A 19,121-nucleotide genomic window follows, 5' to 3' on the forward strand; every position below is an offset into this window, starting at 1 on the left:
AGGGATCCCTAGTCAGGACTTTAGTGATAGAAACCAGAGATGATGAACTAACCCCTCAGCCTCAGAAGACTTTTTTGGGGGATGGCCATATGTGCGGTGGGACAAATCACCCTGACGCCTCCTCACTTGTGAAATGGAGACAAGCATCAATACCTCGTTACCTGGGTTTTTGGTGAGACTCAATTTTATGAATTGTGACGATCTTTATTAACATAAGGAATTGAAGTATTTTATTTGTAGGGGAAGGAGGGAGAGAGAGAAAAAGGAAGGAAGGAAGAGAAAGTGGATAGGACATTTTATTCTGTAGGACAGGGAGGGAGGAAGGGGTAAAGATCCAGGTAGGATGGAAGAAATTAAGGGAGGCTTAGTTTCCTGAGCTCGGAGGGGAGGCTGACAGAAACTCACAGTCTGGGGAGAGAAGGAAGCATCTTTCAGGGAATTCCGTTAGTTGCCATGTTCCAGAGAACCGTCCCTAGAATGTTCCTTCACGAGGCTGCAGGAAGAGGAGGCGGAGGCGGAGGCTTTTGAGACTCCCGGCAAACTTCTTCCCAGGCCATGGGGCGCCCAGGCCTGTGCTCTGGCTTCCGAGGTGCCCAAGGGATGCCTTTTCCTTGCTTCCCGGGGGCGGCCAGTGTCTAGTGCGCCCAACGCACGGTAAGGATCTTCTGGAAAACCACTCTCCGTGAGCTCTGCCCAGCCCCTAGATGTTTCTGCGCCACCGGGTGCCTCCCCAGACCCCCACCCACTGCCAGAACATCAAGCTGCACCTCGAGGGGTGGCTTCTCAGCGCAGGATGCGGCGTCCGCAGCTGCCGGCTGGTGCGCGCAGGTGAACTGGCGCGCGCGGGGACGGGAACCCAGCTACAGAAGCGGTGACGGTGGCGGCGCATTGCGGGCGAACTCTTTTTTTCCTCCTTTACATTTCCACCGAGATCTCGCCAATAAATAACAAGAGTAGAACGTCTGCTTGGCTTTGTCTTTGCGCTGCCGGGATCGTGGCGGGTCTTTTAGAAAAGAGGGAGAAATGAAGAGAAACCACGGCGGCCCCCCGGCTGCTAGCGGAGACCCCTGAAGCCAGCAGCTGGGGCAGCCGACTTGGAGAGCCCTGGGGCCTGGCCAGCTACGACCCGGCGCGGCCAGGCCCACCGGACTGCAGGGGGGGCCCTTCAGCCACGAGGGGCGCTGGCCCGGCTCCAGACGCGAGGAGGCGCCGAGCCCGGCTCGCTCCCCCGGGCGCGCTCCGTCCGCCCCTCTTGGCCGGAGCGCGCGAGGCGGCGCGCGCGGTCTCCGGCCCCCCCGCCCCCGAGGCCGCCGGGCTCCGGGGAGAGGCGACAGCCGCGCGGCCGGCTGGGGTGCGTGTGGCCGCCTCTCGCGGTTGCGCTGCGCCGCGCGGAGCCGGGCCGGGGACCCCGAGGGCGCAGGGCGGCGGGGGGCGTCGCCGCGCTCGGGTGTGCGGGCAGGGCTCCCCCGACCACCCCGGCGCCCAGCAGCTCCGCGGCCCGAGCGGCCGCCGCCGGCCGGGAGACGCCCCCTGGCCCACGCCCCCGCGTGGCCCAGCCCGGCGAGGCGAGCGCGAGCGGCTGGAGGAAGAGGAGGAGGCGGCGCCGCGGGGACGGCCTCCTCCCCGCCCCTCGCGTCTCCTCCCCGAGCCACCGGGAAGGGCAAGGGGACTGGGCACGGGGACCCCGGCCAGTGAGCGCCCGTGCCCCGGGGCCGCCCTCTGCGCGCGCTCTGTCGCGGGAGCCCGGGGCCGGCGTCGCCGCACATGGTGTTGGCCGCAGCCATGAGCCAGGACGCGGATCCCAGCGGCCCCGAGCAACCGGACAGAGATGCCCGCAGCGTGCCGGGTGCTCCGGCGCCCCCCGGGCCCCCCGGGCCCCCCGCGGCCCCCGCGCCCCCGGGCCCGAGAGGGATGCCGCCGCCGCCGCCGCCGCCCCCAGCCGGCCTGCCGCAGATCATCCAAAAGTAAGAGGAGGGGAAGGGGAGAGGGGACCGGGGTGTGCTGGGGGGGGCACGCCCCGGGCGCCCCGTCTGTGGCTGCGTCTCCCCGTCGCTGCTGACTCCGCGGCCGCCTTGCGCCCGGAGTCTCCTCGTCCGCCCTCGGCAGAGTCGCCGTCGTCCTGGCTGTCGGTGAGGCTGCGGACCGCGCAGCCGGGTGGTGTGGGGGAAATGCTTTGGTTATTCCTAAACCCCCTTTTCTCCAGGGACGTTACCGCGTATTTTGAGCGCAAACAGCTCCAACTGGAGGGGCGGGGGGGGGGGGCACAGGGTCCCGAGAGTCTGTTTCATCTTTCGGATCCCGAGGCCGCTGGGATGTCTGGGGAGCTGGGGAGCCGCGCGCGAGCGTGTGGGGACAACGCCGCCGCCGCCGCCGCCGCCCTTCGCGGTGCCCCGGAGGAGTGTCCGCCCGCGGCCCTGGGCGGGAAGGATGGGGAGGGCTCGTAAACGACGCAGCTCGCTTCGCCCTGCAAGCAGCGTCTATGCTTTTCAAGAAGGCCCTTGCGAAGAAGGGTTCGCCGCCGCGGCACCGTGTTGCGTGCACGGAGCTCGCCCTCCTGCGACCCGGGCGCCGTGCGATCTTGTGAGCGGGCCTAGCAGGTGCGTGAGGAGGTTGGGGCGGTCAGCAGGCTCCCAGAAGGTCTCTCAGCCCACTTTGGGGGGCGTCACAGGGAAACGGGATGTTTTGTTCGTCCTTTGGAGACTTTGTGTGATAGTTTGAGGCCTAGAATGTGGGTTCGTTTGAAGGATCTGTATTCTGAAGGCTTCCCTCCCCTTGTGCAGCGGTCAAAACTAGTGTAGGAAGCGCAGGAAAGTCTGAATGGTGAGCGTCTGGGTGAAACTGACGATGCTGGGGAAATGCACCCAAGTACAAAAAGATCGATCCTATGGAACAAAGGGGGGGGGGTTGGTTTCTAGCGCCGCTGTATTGATACTTTGAGTTGCATAAACGTTTGAAAATGCAGTAAGTGACATAACCAGCGTCGGGTTGTAAATGGAAGTAAATGGCGCTTAATTAACTGTTTTAAAGACTGACTTTAGAAAGAATAGAAAGCATGGTGAAGATTCAAGTTTGACATCAAAAAATGCCAGGATCATATTTCTGAACAAAATGGTTCCCCCTTTTTGACTGGTGGAATCCTGAAGTTTCCATTTGTGACAACTTTTTTCCTTCATTCCATTTTATCTGTCAATTACTAACAAGTTGCTAACTACTTGAGCATGAAAATAATTTGTCCTGTCTTTTGCAAATTATTTAAGCTGAGATTTAACTAAATATGACAGTTTAAGTACATCATTACTTAAAGTGTATCTTTAGTTCTTAATATAAATATAAACTAACAGAGAAGTATGTTTAAAGCTTAAAGTTTCTTTACTTAAAAAAACAAAAAACAAAAAAAACCTTAATTGACCAGTTATTAGTTGGAGGACATCTAATGCGGTTCCTACCGGGCCAGTGTTTTGTGGCTTGAGATTAGGCTACGCATTAAATTTATTGAGTTTGCTTTGGCATTGTAATCACCGTGTATTTTCCTGTCATTTACTTTTAATTGGGGAAAATGCTAGGAATTTTATGTCCACGGAAATATATTTGTAGATAGGGGTCTCCTTTACTCCGTTAACTCTAGTTGGAAAATTCTGTCTCTGGAATATCTTACTTTAGTAGATAAGAGCTTTTCAAAGATGACCCCTTCTGCTAATAGCCCAGGATGGAGACTTCAAGAAGCCTGATGGCTCTGCCTCGTTTTGCACTGGTGACAGATCAGTGTTCAGGGCCCAGGCTGAAGGCTGGTGAATGTGCCCATGGGATTGGATGTTTGTGCACTTATGTTTCAAAAACGTTCTTCATAAGCATGATTTGGGGTTTGCTCGCCTCAGAACCCACTGAAATTGCGCTGGAACCAGGCATAACAGGGCAAATGCCATCTTTAATGCGTTGAAACTTGAGCTGGTTATTTTGAAACTACGTTTGCATAATTTAATCTGAGCAACCATTTTTAATGTAGTTATGAGGTGCTGTTTGCATGAGCCATCTTTGAGAAAACGTAGTGGGGAGATGGCCCTTGCCGCAGACTCGGCTGCCCGCATCTTGATGGAGAATTTCGGGAAGCTAGGGCATTGCATGAAACTCTGCGCTAGTGGATCGCCTATTTCATACATTTTATTGGGGAACCTTTGTTTATTCTAGCTATTTTAGCGCGATCGTTATGTAATTCGTAAGCGGAGAAGTCTTGAACTCTTTCAAAATGATGAAGATATCAGTGTTATTCATGTGTGTGGCGTGTAGGGATTACAAGAATTGTTTTCGCTTTTTAACGTCTGTGTTTAGTGGTTTTCATTTTTATCGGTTTGCGTTTTGGATGAAGTCAAGGGCTTTGATAAAATAATAGTCATGATCGTAATGAAAGCCTGTTCCTATTCACGTATGTCATATTTGGTCTTGGAAAAACTGCTGTATAGTACGTTTAAGTAGCTAAACACGTGGAGTATGACAAGTAAAATAATGAGATTGATTTTGGTATTTGTTTTACGGAAGCCAATCTCCGTACTCATGAAGAATGCATCGAAAGTTATTTTCGGTACTTTTGTTCTACTCAGGTGTATGTGGTTTTCTTATTACTATGTTCTTAGTTTCTGTCAAGAATTGCCCATGACCTTTCTGCTCCTATTAACCCCTGACTCCTGGCCAATATTGGCATCACCTGTAAAGATTATCAGCCATGTTTATTTATTTATTTATTTATTTTAAATTTTTATTTACTTATGATAGTTACAGAGAGAGAGAGAGAGAGGCAGAGACGGGAGAAGCAGGCTCCATGCACCGAGAGCCCGATGTGGGATTCGATCCCAGGTCTCCAGGATCGTGCCCTGGGCCAAAGGCAGGCACCAAACCACTGCGCCACCCAGGGATCCCCAATATCAGCCATGTTTAGACACATAACCAGTATCTTTTAAGATCTTTTTTTTTCTTGTACGGTCTTTGTTTTAAACTTACATTCTCTGAGTTGGCAATGTGAAGATATTATTGGGTAAAATGCAAAACATTATATAAACCATTTGGGCAATAAAAAACATAAACACTAAGAGGCAATTTAGGATGAGTTTAGGAAATCAGAATAATTTGATGACTTAAAAAATATATATTCTGCATATTAGCAGAGGTGAGCCAACGTGGAGTGATGTGTGTTGGCGAATATTTTCTACAGACTTATCTCCTTAAACATTCACAATATTTTATTGCCGAAGGTATTTTGTGTTTTAACTTTGTGCTTTCAAATCAAACCTAATTCTTGATTTGTGAGGCGTTATTTATTAAGCTTGATGAACAGCATAAATGAAATTTAGGATGTAAATTTTAAGACTTTCTTCCAAGTGGAAATAGAGTCAGTCAGCTCTGTGTGAAATATCGAAGTCAGTTGTCGGGTGCAACTATAAAGTGTCACTAATTGTGACAATTAGCCAAACAAGCGCACACACCTTCTGTGAGGTGAACACATAGGTGATTTTCCTAAGTTACTTGACTTGCCGCAAAATATTACTACCTAATGCATGACATCAGAGCGTACATTTGAGCATAGGTGAGTTATTTTATTTCCTTTCCAGATTATTTTGCTAAGTAATGAATAAAAATCAATTATAAAAATAAAAAAAAGTTTTGGCTTAGCATTTGATAGCTAGTGTCATCTGCATGCGTTGGTGACTTAGGAGGATATAAATCCAGCTTTGATTTAAGGTTCATAGTCTTCTGTATTGTGTTAGGGCACTGGCTGACTATTTTCAGAGCCAAGGCTCCCCTGATTCAGTATAGAAAATGTTATAAGTAGTTATCCTGTCTGCAGATAATTTTACAGACGTTCTGCATTTGGAGGATCTCCATGTAACTCTGAAGGAATAATATGCAGGCAAGTTGTGTACGATGTCCACACGTTTTGATGGGCATACTAACAGTTACATCCACAATTGGGGAGGAAATAAGAATTTGCCAGAAACGGACATTACCTCACACTCATACTTGGTCCTTTTCTGGAAAAAGGATGGAATTTCTAACATCTGTGCTAGTTTCTAACATCAGTTTGAGTCCATTTTTAGGGAAAACAAGGATTCACTTGTAGAAGGAATTTTGAAAATCTTGAACACAGTCTTAAGCCGGACGTAGGACGAGTATTCAGCAGGAGAAAACATCTGAGAGGATTAAGTGTTTACCCAAAACAGGGAAGGAGAGAGTGGATTCTTTTCTCAGCACTCTGAAAAGTTTCTTTGCTTCTCTAGAAACGTATTTTTTTTCCCTTAAAAAAAAATCATGCTTGAAGGTTTGTTGTGATAAGTATTTTTAGATAGTAAGTATAGCCATCCAGTTATGAGTTTTTTTCAAATTGCCAAAGAGATCAGTATTATGAAATGTAGTACATTATTCCCATTAGTCATGGTAAGTGGCTGTACATATGGTGTACCCAGAGCTGTTTTAATGCCAGTGCTGTGGGGGCCGGGGGAAGAAAAAATTATCACCCATTTTATTCTTCTATCCACTTATTCTTTTGCTACCTCCTTAGAGTTTGTCATATTAATAATTTCAAAAGCCCAACTGTCTGTTGGAATGTAGATTCTGATCTGCTAATATCTCTTTGCCTGTCCTTATAGTCACCAGGGGGGAAAAAAACCCACCAGGATTGAGTCGCAGTGAAATGATCCCACATTTTTCTGTTTCTCTCTCTTTCTCTGATTTATTTTTCTTGTGGCGGCAGGTTTCTTGATTCCAGTTAAACTGATATTTCTTCCCTGCCTATAAAACTAATCCTTAAGTAAACAAACGAATATAGCTCAATTCACAGCACTGATAAACAAGAATCTAAAAAATGTTAGGAACTGGGGTCTGAGGGATAGAATTAAAATGGACTGAACTAACACGGAAAAACAAGAATGGAAGAAGCTTGAGAAAGTGGAGTTAAAACTCCAGAGAGATACTGGGAAGCAGGACACCCCTCTCCCTTCCTCCACCCTGGTCCCTCTGCCAGACAAAAGCTTGAAGGGGTCTCCTATGTCACAAAATCCCTCTTAATCTGATTTTTATTTCCCGCCACAGTAATTATCTTGTTTAGGATGGTCTAACTGATATAATCTTGTATATTTTAACAGGGAAAGTTGCTGTTGATCCACAGCTGGTATGAGTAACTGGTAGCTGTGTTTAGAATAGTGCATTGAGAAGTTTTGCAGAAAGTAAAGTGATCCGTATTCCAGAATCCGAGCAAAGACAATAATTAGTGGTTTGTAGAAGGGAGCAAATGGCAGTTCCCTTTCTGGTTAATGAACCTGGCTGGATCTTGCCTGATATGTGTGATATATTGGAAGCCTACTATTGCTTGTTCCCATCAGCTTGTTTCCCAGTTAGGACTGGGAAATCCTAACTTGAATTAAAAAGGCACATTTTTGAATCAGGAAAGTGATTTTGGTTTTCAACACCACCTACAGGGTGTTGGTGGTAGGCTGATATTTTGCCTGGCTCGATGGGTGGTCACTTTAAATTCCATCCAACTAAGGTTTCAGTCTTAAGCATTTATAGAGAGCAAATCTGGGTACAAGTCAGCCCTGCCAGCTGTTTGAGGAGGAGGTGGAAGGGAAGCCCCCACTCCCCCAGTATTTTGGATATGACACACATATCCATCTAATATGATAAAGTCTTTACAGTGGCAGAAGTTACAGCCAAATTAATTGATCTTCCTCTTTCTTACAGTTCCTGCTGGATTTTTAAAATAAGTCCCCTGGTGATTTACAAGGCAACTTCTCCAACTTGCTGACAGCTCATCTGTCAGAGGGATGGTATATATTGATGTGAATGTACTTTATGGGCAAAAGGAGCCGCTCAACAATTTGCACGAGGATGTGTTAGAAACTTACAGTTCAGTTTGGCAAATAAATCTTTCCTGGTGTTCAGAAACAGGCTGGGGGTCATGCCTGGGTTTAAGGGTGGTTGTCACCCCATGAAGATAGTTTTCACGCCACTTTTCCCTTCTTTAATGTGGGTGTTTGCTTTAAGGATGCACCAGGGCCATTTGCTGCTGCCCTTTCCATGCACCTGCTTTCTCCCAATCACACTAATGACCCATCAGTTCTCAGTTGCCACTTCCCACTCCAGCCCAAACCTGGACTCTGCTCGCGGCTGTCTGGACATCTTAGATATTTCTCACATTTTGCAGCCTGTATTGTCTTTAGGTTGTCTCCCAAATATGTTTTTGGCTCTTATTAGAGCTGCATTTAAACCTGACCTCCAGCATCATGATGCTAAGGGAGTAGACAAGGCAATCTATGTAGTATTTTAAAGATGTTTTTATTCCACTAAGTTACTTCTTATGGTTTTCTTTGAATTTATTACTGAATAAAATGATCTAGGATCTGCCTGGTGTTGCAGAATATAAAATGCCCACCTTTGCTCAAAAGTAATTACAGAGTTTCTGACAAAGAGGGTCAGAGCAGAGAAGAAAACTCTGTACTGGGAGCGAGTGACCTGGACAAGCCAATTGACCTTCTTAATCCTGCCACTCCAGGGACTGGAAATGATCAATGGTAGTTCCTTCCAAGAATAAAATTATGTGGGGACGCCTGGGTGGCTCAGTGATTGAGTGTCTACCTTCAGCTCAGGGTATTATCCCGGGGTCCTGGAATGAGTCCCATATGGGGCTCCCCGCAGGGACCCTGCTTCTCCCTCTGCCTGTGTCTCTGCCTCTCTCTCTCTGTCTCTCATGAATAAATAAATAAAATCTTAAAGAATAAAATTATGTGAATCTCCAGGAATATTGTTGAATAATCATCCAGGTAGAATGGGTCTCCTCTCCTATACATCTGATACAGATTATATCCCTTATCAGTTACATTTTGCCATAGCCATAGGTACACATTTGTGAGATTGCTCACACGTGAAAACAACAATAATTATAAAAAGAAATAAATGCTTCCTCTAACACTTGCAAAGCATATTTGGATCTGTGTTACAATTTTAAGTCATAAAAGATAGAAATGTCAGTGAAGAAGCAAATGTTTTTTTTTTATTTTTTTTAATTTGTTTATGATAGTCACAGAGAGAGAGAGGCAGAGACACAGGCAGAGGGAGAAGCAGGCTCCATGCACCGGGAGCCCGACGTGGGACTCGATCCCGGGTCTCCAGGATCGCGCCCTGGGCCAAAGGCAGGCGCCAAACCGCTGCACCACCCAGGGATCCCGAAGCAAGCGTTTTATACTGTTTGCTGATCGCTAGAAATTTTTAAAAAATAAAAATAATTATTTTGGGATGTTAATTACTTGGGAAGATCGAAGTGAATATTTGAGTTTGCAAAAATGCAGGAAGCAGATGCAATAATTTTCATTTGTCTAAGTTGGATTGTATTCAACACAGTTTGGTGGGACTGTGTTTGGAGATGGCATTGTTTTCAGAAGCACAGAAAAGAAACAGGACCTGCGAGTGTCCTTTGGAGTGGGACTGCTCTGACTTGGAGTCCTCAAACCCTGCAAACCCTGTAGTGCAGTTAGTTGGCTGTGTGGGCTGCAGGGCCTCGCCCAGACCTCGCGCCTGAAAGACACTTTCAGAAGAGATCACGGGTGTTCAAAAGCTGAGCCTCAGGCTTCTTCTGTGTGGCCTCCTTGAAGAGACCAAAGTGTTGTTTCCAGACTTCCCAAGGAGGGGGTATCCTCAGGACCCTGCATCCTCAGGTTGAGCAGCGTCATCGATAGACTGCTTATGATGGAGAGCCTTTGATACTTGAAGTGATATATTTTTTTAACCTTCTGCTTAGAAAGGGAATGAGTTGTGCGATTAAATCTTGATTTGTAGGCTTTAAGTTAAATACATACTGAGGACGAGCATAAGGATAGTTACTGCAGCATTGTCTAGCAGAGCAAAGATTAGAAACCATGTGCTTTCCAGTTGGGAAAATAAACTGTGTGCATGTAATTCCGTTATCTTGTATTTATGAATATGGAATATAAAATAATATGGAATATGTATTGTGAACTAAAATAAAAATTACAAACAACATGTATACAAGGGATCTCACATTTAAAAAATGTATGTGGGGGATCCCTGGGTGGCTCAGCGGTTTAGCACCTGCCTTTGGCCCAGGGCGTGATCCTGGAGTCCTGGGATCGAGTCCCAAGTCGGGCTCCTGGCATGGAGCCTGCTTCTCCCTCTGCCTGTGTTTCTGCCTCTCTCTCTCTCTCTCTCTCTCTCTCTCTCTCTCTCTCTCTGTGTCTATCATGAATAAATAAATAAATCTTTTAAAAATGTATTTGGATGTATGTGTGGGTGCCTGCAATCCTGGAAAAGCATCTAAAGAACAAACAGAAAGATGCTAATAGTGGTTCTAACTCTAGGTGATTCAATTATAGTGATTTTTAAATACTTTCAGGGCAGCCCGGGTGGCTCAGCGGTTTAGCGCTCCTTTCAGCCCAGGGCGTGATCTTGGAGACCTAGGATCAAGTCCCATGTCAGGCTCCCTGCATGGAGCCTGCCTGTGCCTCTGCCTCTCTCTCTCTCTCTCTCTGTTTCTCATGATTAAATAAATAAAATTAAAAAAAATAAATACTTTCTATTTTTTCTCAGTCACTGTGTTATTAATTTTATAATCAGAGAAAATAAATATTTCTGTTTTTATTTTTATTTATTTTTTTTTAAATTTTTTTTTTTTTATTTATGATGGCACCCAGTGAGAGAGAGAGGCAGAGACACAGGCAGAGGGAGAAGCAGGCTCCATACACCAGGACCCCGACGTGGGATTTGATCCCGGGTCTCCAGGATCGCGCCCTGGGCCAAAGGCAGGCGCCAAACCGCTGCGCCACCCAGGGATCCCCAATATTTCTGTTTTTAAAAAACAAAACTAGCTGTTATGAACATTCCTTTATAAGTATTTATTTTCTATGGGTAGTTTTCTTGGGTAAATATCTAGGTCAATGATAGTTTAATCTTTTAGGAGCACAGATGTTATACATAAGAGTAATTTTTGGGTGTAAGCACCTTGGAATTTTTATTATTGAGTCTTTGAACAGAACATGATAAATATGACACTTTGAGGTGTTTAGAGAACACACACTTTTTCATCTTGATTTTCAGGGTTACTCATCAACTTAGTTTCTCTTTTTTTTTCTTTTGATGAATATTCCCCCAATAATTTTTCATTTGACAAATAATTATTACTGTGGAAATTGGGTGACAAGATGAATAAGATGACAAAACTGCAGAACTTCAAGCTGGAAGGGACCTGGAGATCATCTAATTCAATTTTTGTTTTATAGAAAAGAAAGCCTAGTCCAGAAGGAAGGCCAGATTTACCAAAGGCCATTCAGCCGTTAGAGAAATTAAGTGAGCAGAGGAAACGGACGTGCCTGTGAGTGTAATTTTAAGTCTCCTAGTGATGAGGTGTCCACAGACGTTAATAGCACTGGGCTTGAGTGAATGGCACCATATTGCTGCTGTGCTGAGGGTTTGCAGGGCACGTTTTCCCTCCTAGCTTATTCCATTTAATTCTTCAACAACTCCGTAAAGCAGGTAGGGGTTAGGTAATTACCAGTAGTTCAGGGTTCCTTAATCAATGATAGGAGAGCCCAGGTTCAGAGCCAGGCCTTTCCTTGTATGCCCTCCTTCCTTCCTGATGAACCTTTCCCTGCCTCCATGCCGGCTGCTACTGCCTTAATTTAGGCCTCCCAGCTTCTCCCTCTGCCTACAGCTGGGCCTGTCCTCAGATCTTTTTCTTCTCTACACCAGTTTAGCCTTAATCTTGTTGTCTGTTTGCTCAAAGCCCTGTCTTAGCATCTTGTCTGTAGGTTGGGATTCAGACTGCTTAGAAGCCCTTTCTGGATCTGCCCCCACTTAGCTGTCCACGCCTGACCTCCCATCTGTCCAGCTGCCTCCTGCTCTCTCTCTCTACACCACCTTTTCTCCTCAACTCAAACATTCCTTTCATCTTTATGGCTTCTGCTGAGACCTCATGTCTTCTAGGGAGCTATCCCTGACTCCACGCAAGAAGGTAGACTGGGTGCCTCTTTACTGTGAAGCCTTGTGACCCCCCCAGTGGTAGTATTTATACTCTTGCTGATTTCCCCTAAAGACTCCATAAAGTCCTCGAGGTTGGGGCCAGTGTCTTTCATGGTGGTGTCTCTAGCATCTGGCGGGGTCCCTGGCACATAGTTTGGTGCATATATGAGAGAATGTGCAAGTGGACTGCAACTTAACCTTAGATCTGATTGACTTTGTGATGAGAAAAACCACTCAGGATGGTCTCAGGGGTGAGAATTGATATGAGAGCAAAGCTTGGTTTTCTCCAACCTATGTGTTATTCAGCCTAACTGTCTGAGAGGACCAGAGAAACACAAACACCCTGCCTTTATGTTTGCAGAGGTGGCATAAGGGAGACACAGACCTAAGGAGTCAGAAACCCAAGTTGTGGTCTGGCTTTACCTTCAAGCCACTGTGTGAGCAGAGATAGGGCACACAGCCTTGTAGGTCCCACATTTGTTAAAGGAGGACCAGGATGTAGGCTTGTTACAGGACATGAGGTTTGTTATAACCATCAGTGAGATGACATAGGAATATGCTTTGATAAAACTTAAGTGCTGAATACACTTGTGTCATAATGTAACCAGGCTTCATCTCCCTCGGCCATCGCTAGCCACGGACCTGATTATGCATTTCAAGGTACAGGCAGTTGCCAGGCTGAGTTTCTCCTTCGATCCAAATAGGAGAAATGATGGAAATGGCCACTTTGGGACGCCTGGGTGGCTCAGCAGTTGAGCATCTGTCTTCTGCCCAGGGTGTGATCCTGGCGTCCCGAGATCAAGTCCCACATCTGGCTCCCTGCATGGAATCTGCTTCTCTTTCTGCCAGTGTCTCTGCCTCTCTCATGAATAAATAAATACAATCTTTAAAAAGGAAGTGGCCACTTAGAACACCCCTTAAATCCTCTTGCATCAAAGCTTTTAACAGCAAGAGTTTCTGGATCACAAAAATGACATTTAAGTCCTAAGCAAATAATATGCTCATTTTCAAGCAATTGTTAAAACAACACAACTCAAGACAACTGTGACACCAAGATACTTTATTATTACCTTAACATTTGCTATAATGACATTTTAATTGTAGCAATGATAAGGACACTTGACTAGTGGCAGCTGCACAAAGAAGTTGCCCATTTGGCCTTTGAACCCACAAATGCTTCTTTTTCCTCTTCCTGGGATGGTGTCAAGAGGCTTTCAGAATGGTCTAGTGTTTGACATACTGACCTAGGCTGCCCTGTAATACAGCCTCTGAACAAAACTAGGCTGTCCCTAACCTCTGGTAATTGAATTGTTTACGTTTTCAAGAAGGTTGGGAAAGCACCAGAATCCACATATGGCGCATGCCCAGGCCAACTTCAAGGAGTTCATGCTGTGAGATCTAAGGTCCTTATGAGGTTGTTTTTTTTTTTTTTTCTTATGAGGTTGTTTAAAACAAACCAGGGGATCCCTGGGTGGCTCAGCGGTTTAGTGGTTTAACGCCTGCCTTCGGCCCAGGGTGTGGTCCTGGAGACCCGGGATCGAGTCCCATGTTGGGCTCCCTGCATGGAGCCTGCTTCTCCCTCTGCCTGTTTCTCTGCCTCTCTCTCTCTCTGTGTCTCTCATGAATAAATAAATAAAATCTTAAAAAAAAAAAAAAAAACAACACATCAGCAGGGCCTGTGGTGGTGGTTCGATTTGTGCTGTGTGTCCATGACAGGATCAAGCATGCTTTCCGTATTGAGGAAAATAAAATTATTGTGAAAGTGCCGAAGGCATAATCACAGAGTCAGAAAGCTAAATAAACAAATGAAGCTTTTTTGAGTAGTTAAAAGAAAAAGTTGCCCAGAAAGTAAGTTATTGCCCGTGATTTCTCTATGGGACCTCCTCTGGCCACTCTGTTAAAAATTGCATCTTGAGCCTTCCTGTCCAGTCTCCCTGACTTTGTTCTGTTTTAACCATAGCACTTTTTCTCTTAATAGATGGTATGACTTATTTCACTTACTGTTTCTACTGTCTGTGTGGTGTGTCTTCTCCACCCTGCCTGTGTCATGGTGGCTTTCCAGGAGCAGAGACGTTTTATTCAGTGACTAGACCCCCCATCCAACAGAAGAACAATACCTGGCTCCTGGAAGCGGCTCACTCACCGCTTGTTGGAAGGAATGGCTGCATTGTTATTAAAGATGTCAAGCTTAGACCTTGTTACACAGTGGCATTTGCTGCTTCTCTGAGCCCATCTAGGCTGTGAACCACGTGTGAATCCAGGATCTGAGTTTGGTGCTGCAGGAAAGCAGAAATGAAAGTGCAAGATATGGGAAGACCATAGCTTCTGCTCCTGTGTGATACCTGGAAGTCAGAGAAGGTATGAGACTGGGCTATTCCTCCTGGCCCCAGGCATCAGTGACTTAGTGCTCTGGTCACAGCCTGGCTCTGACAGGGACCAGTCTCGCTGAACTCCCTTTGGCAGAGACCTGCCCTAGCTGTGCATTTGGTGGGATCTTGATATTGGAGGAAGAGCAGAATGGGCTAGAGGTCTCACCTGGTCCCTTGCAATGAGGGTCCACAAGACTAGCACAGCAGTAGGGGTTAGTGAATAAATTCTGCTTATCCTCCCTATAATGAGGACTATCTCTCTGTGCTGTTAAAAAGAAATTTCAGGGATATATTAAGGGGAAAAAGGAAGGTGGAAAAATATATATATAGTTGCTACCTTTTACATAAGAAAATACATATTTTACATTGTATATATTTTTTACATGTATTTTTATATGTAAAATATACATATTTTATACATACACACATTTTACATTGTATACATATATATGTACATACATATGTACATACATATACATTGTATACAAAAATATACATATTTTATGCGTAAAATATACATATTTTACATTATATATAATGTATATTGTATATATGTATAATGTGTGTGTGTGTGTGTGTGTGTGTGTGTGTGTATGTTATATATATATATATATACTGCTGAGCCACCGAGGTGTCCCTGGTTAGTAGATTCCTGCTAAAACATCAGGTGAAGCTGATGGGAAACTTTATAATGGATGAGTTGGACTGATACATTCAAACCCACTCATCAATCTTAATGCTACAAAAAAGAAAGACTTCAGGTATCATGTACCCACTGAGGGAATGCAGTAGGAACTAAACAGTGCTGTCAAAGGTAGAACCTGAATTTGTGCCAGGCTCAAGGTCTAACTGCCAGGTTATAGAAAATATGAGGGGTAGGGGCACCTGGGTGGCTCAGTGGTTTGAGCATCTGCCTTTGGTTCAGGTTGTGATCCCAGGGTCCTAGGATCCAGTCCCACATCAGGCTCCCTGCATGGAGCCTGCTTCTCCCTCTGCCTGTGTCTCTGTTTCTCTCTGTGTGTCTCTCATGAATAAATAAATAAATCTTAAAGAAATGAAAATATGGGGGGCAGAGGAACAAGTCAAAACAATACCATGGAGATAAAAATCAACCAGTTAGAACCTGATTTATTTCAACAAGTAAATTACAAGGATAAGAATAGCAAGAGAGGTTCTCTATAGATTAAAAGAGATTAAAAATACTTATCCAGCCTATAATCCAGTCTGTAATCTTTAATTTATGATCTTTATTTGGATCCTAGCTCAACAAATTAAGAAAAATGTTTAGATTACTTAGGACACCTGAACATACTGGATATTGAGACTAAAAAATGATTTATTCACGAATCATGTGTTTATTTATAGTTGTGGTAATGATATTGTGATTACGTTAAAACTAAAAAATTATTATATTTTAGAGTTATATACTAAAGTCTTTTTTTTATTTTTATTTTTTATTATTTATTTATGATAGTCATACAGAGAGAGAGAGAGAGGCAGAGACACAGGCAGAGGGAGAAGCAGGCTCCATGCACCGGGAGCCCGACATGGGATTCGATCCCGGGTCTCCAGGATCGCGCCCTGGGCCAAAGGCAGGTGCCAAACCGCTGCGCCACCCAGGGATCCCTAAAGTCTTTATAGATGAAATGATGTCTCTGGGATTGACCTCAAAATAATAGTGTAGGGGGGAGAATGGGTAGGGTATAGAGTAATCAAGATTGACCAACAGTTAATATTGTTGAAGCAAGGTGATAGGTAAGTGAGATTTCATTATACTATTCCTTCTACCTTTGTGTAGTTAGAACATGTCCCTAATAAAAGTAAAAAAATAATAAATAAAGCCCATCTGCTGAGTCAGTTGGCCAGTTTTGATTTCACCCATCCCTGAATTTGATTTTGGACTGTAGAGTATGTTCTTGAAATCACACACCTGCAATTGGAAGGGCTAGGATGCTAATTCCATCTGTCTGCCCCAAAGCTCAAGGTCCTCACATCTGACTCTATAGAATTTATGTCCTTCTGTGGCTTAGACTATTGTGGTTTAGACTAATCTAAACCATTAGATTGGGGGGTCTCTAGGTTTGACAAGCAGCCATAAGATACACGGGGGCAAAAGCAAAACCAAAGTCAGAACCAAAACATCAGAGTTGGTCTTCCTTTGAAGGAGGGAGAGGCAAGAAGATGGGAAGAGAGCATTATCTCCCACCTAGACCACGTTGAGCCTTTCTTGTTGCACCAGCCTGGGTTTTGGATCGAGAGAGACCTGGGTTTAGGTAGCACAGCCTGTCACTTACTAGCTGTGTGAGTTTACCATTCTGTGTCTCGGTTTCTTCAGTCAACCTCATCTGGTTCTTGGGAGGATCACACAAGCTGCAAATGTTTATTTATAAGAGAAAGCAGAAGTTTCGTTAGTTCATGGAGATCCTAAGAATCCTGAAGCTGGGTTGGGGATTGTGTGTTTGGAAGTTCCTTATAGTCTGGACAGCCCTGTCCTGCCACAGCCCCAACATCATCCAGCACTTACTTCAGGCCCTGGGCTTAGGCTTGTCTAAGGCCTTGTCTAAGTTTGGAATTACCATTTAGCCTCCGTGAGGAGGATCAGGGCTCTAAGGGTGGTGATTTGAGTTTGTTATGTGGCTTGCTAGCCAACGGCAGCTGGAGAAGATTCCTCTGAGGTGGGTTCATTGCAAAGTCTAGCCAGATAGCTGGAGGCCATCTTCAACTTTGCCATCTTTGAGATCAAAGGGAAAAGGTAAAATTGCTTATCCTTTCTGAGGGGAGCACCACATTTTCTTTTCCTTCTCCCCTGTTTACCTCTTAACCCTAACCCACCCCCCTTTCCTCACTAAATCCTCGAGACACACAGGGCTTCATCCTGGCCAATGTGGTTCTTTTCATGAGCCTTTTAAGAGTTACTGGCAGATGCACTTGGTTGAATCATTTGGTCACCTGGGAAGTATGTAGGAGCCACACCTTGTGGTTTTGATCCCTGGATGTCCAGCTCACTTTCCTCCACTGAATGTGACCTGGTCTACTTGCTGGGGGCTTGGGTGTGAGTGAGCTGCTGGCCCAGGGAGGCTCAGCCAGAGGGAGCCCTGATTTACGAACTGTCCGGATTTAACTGAGGCTACAGCACTTTTATTAATAGAACATGCTGCATTTCCTTTTTATAAAAATATGAAGATCATTGCACTCAGGAAAATGCCTGGTGACTTTCTGTCTTTAGGGCATGTTCATCACCAGGCTAAAATTAAAAGTGAAGTCAGGCTCTTCTTGAGTCTATTTTTAACTGAGTTTAGCATATGAATGTGAACGTGAAGTCTTTCTTTAGATCTCCCTTAACTCAATTACTTACTTATGCCAAGCATCCCGCCTGGAATTCCTGAGCTGTCGCTGGGTCTACCTAGAGGGGGAGGCCCAAAGGGGAGTTGGGGACAACTAGCCATCCTCTGCTATCTGAGGTTTGTGTGTCTTTGCTCATTCCAGCTTCGCTTACTCTGAAAGGTTAAGGAGGCCTTAGTCATTATACTAAAATAATAATAATAATAGTAATAATAATAACAAGAGGAAAAAAGCAACCAACCAACCAACTTATGGGCATTCTATGATGTGCAGATATCAAGCAGCCCCTGATCGGTACTTATTTTTCTAGGGGCTCCAATTTAGGAGCAGCCACTTGAGTGGAAGAGGAGACCCCAGATCACGGACAAGATTGTATCATTCAGACAGAAAGCGTGAATGGCCCTGGCTAACCAGACGGGACAACAGGTGGAGGGAGGGAGAGGGAAAAAAAGTTAGCAAGTGTCACTGCTGTCCAGAGAGTTCCCGATGAGTGATGAGAACGCCAGGGAAAACTTTCAGAAACCCTCTTAAATTCCCTCTTTGAAATCTTTTTCCTGTGTGCTCTTTGAGGACTGTGAAGGGAGGGTGCGGAGGGCAGAGTTGATCCTAACTCTTAAGGTTGTTTTGCCTAAAGTTTCACTTGAAGGCAGGGACTGACAAAGGGTCTTTTTTGAACTTCTTAGGACAGTTTCTTGTGGACATTTTTTGAGTAAGACATTAAAAAAAAATAGCCAGCTTATCATGATAATTCCTGGCCCTTGCTTTGTTTCTTTTTGGAAAAGTGCTTTTTAAAAATGGTCATTTTGGGTGAAAAGATATTGATACTATATTCCAGTTGTGGCATTTTTCTTTGCACTTATACAGGAATGTATATTCTGCCCGTGGTGGCCTGAACCCTTTCAAGGTGTCACTTTTAAGCAGAAGAAAAACTTCCTTCTATTTTTTTTTTGGTATGACAGCAAAGCTGTTGTTGAGGATAAGCAGAAGATTAACTTAAAATGCCAATTACTTTTGCTAATCCACTGATGGTGAGGTTGTTTATGGCTGGAGAACTATGAAAATATTTCCAGATAGAGTCTGGGAGGGGAGAACAGGAAAGGGGTATGTAGGGGTTAGTGAGGGGGGCACAGTGGTCATTTTGGGGACTAGGAATGATATGTAAGCAACAAGCACCTTCCATATATTGAATTTGCTGGAAAAGCAGTCAAAATGAAGTATGAAGTGTTCACAGGCCACTACCATCTGTCTGAATAATCTTTTATGGGTTTTTGCCTGCAGTTCAACAGATCATTAACTACTTTTAATGATCTTTTCAATAAAACTTTGGGTTAAAAAAAAAACTTTGGGTTAAATTACAATACTTTGAGGCTCAGAAGGTTTTCGCTTCTGAAACCTCTG

General features: G+C 45.0%; 1 protein-coding gene across 1 annotated transcript in view; it reads left to right on the forward strand.

Moving 5' to 3' along the window:
• Positions 1–1,699: 1,699 nt before the first annotated feature.
• Positions 1,700–19,121, forward strand: part of RBM20 (RNA binding motif protein 20) — a 181,258-nt gene continuing 163,836 nt past the window's right edge. Inside the window, exon 1 of the mRNA XM_055300525.1 lies at positions 1,700–1,964. Within this exon, the coding sequence (XP_055156500.1) occupies positions 1,765–1,964 (200 nt within the window). The 5' untranslated portion in view covers positions 1,700–1,764. The remainder of the gene's footprint in view (positions 1,965–19,121) is intronic.

Source organism: Nyctereutes procyonoides, unplaced genomic scaffold (assembly GCF_905146905.1).
Source record: "Nyctereutes procyonoides isolate TBG_1078 unplaced genomic scaffold, NYPRO_anot_genome, whole genome shotgun sequence".
Taxonomy (NCBI): domain Eukaryota; kingdom Metazoa; phylum Chordata; class Mammalia; order Carnivora; family Canidae; genus Nyctereutes; species Nyctereutes procyonoides.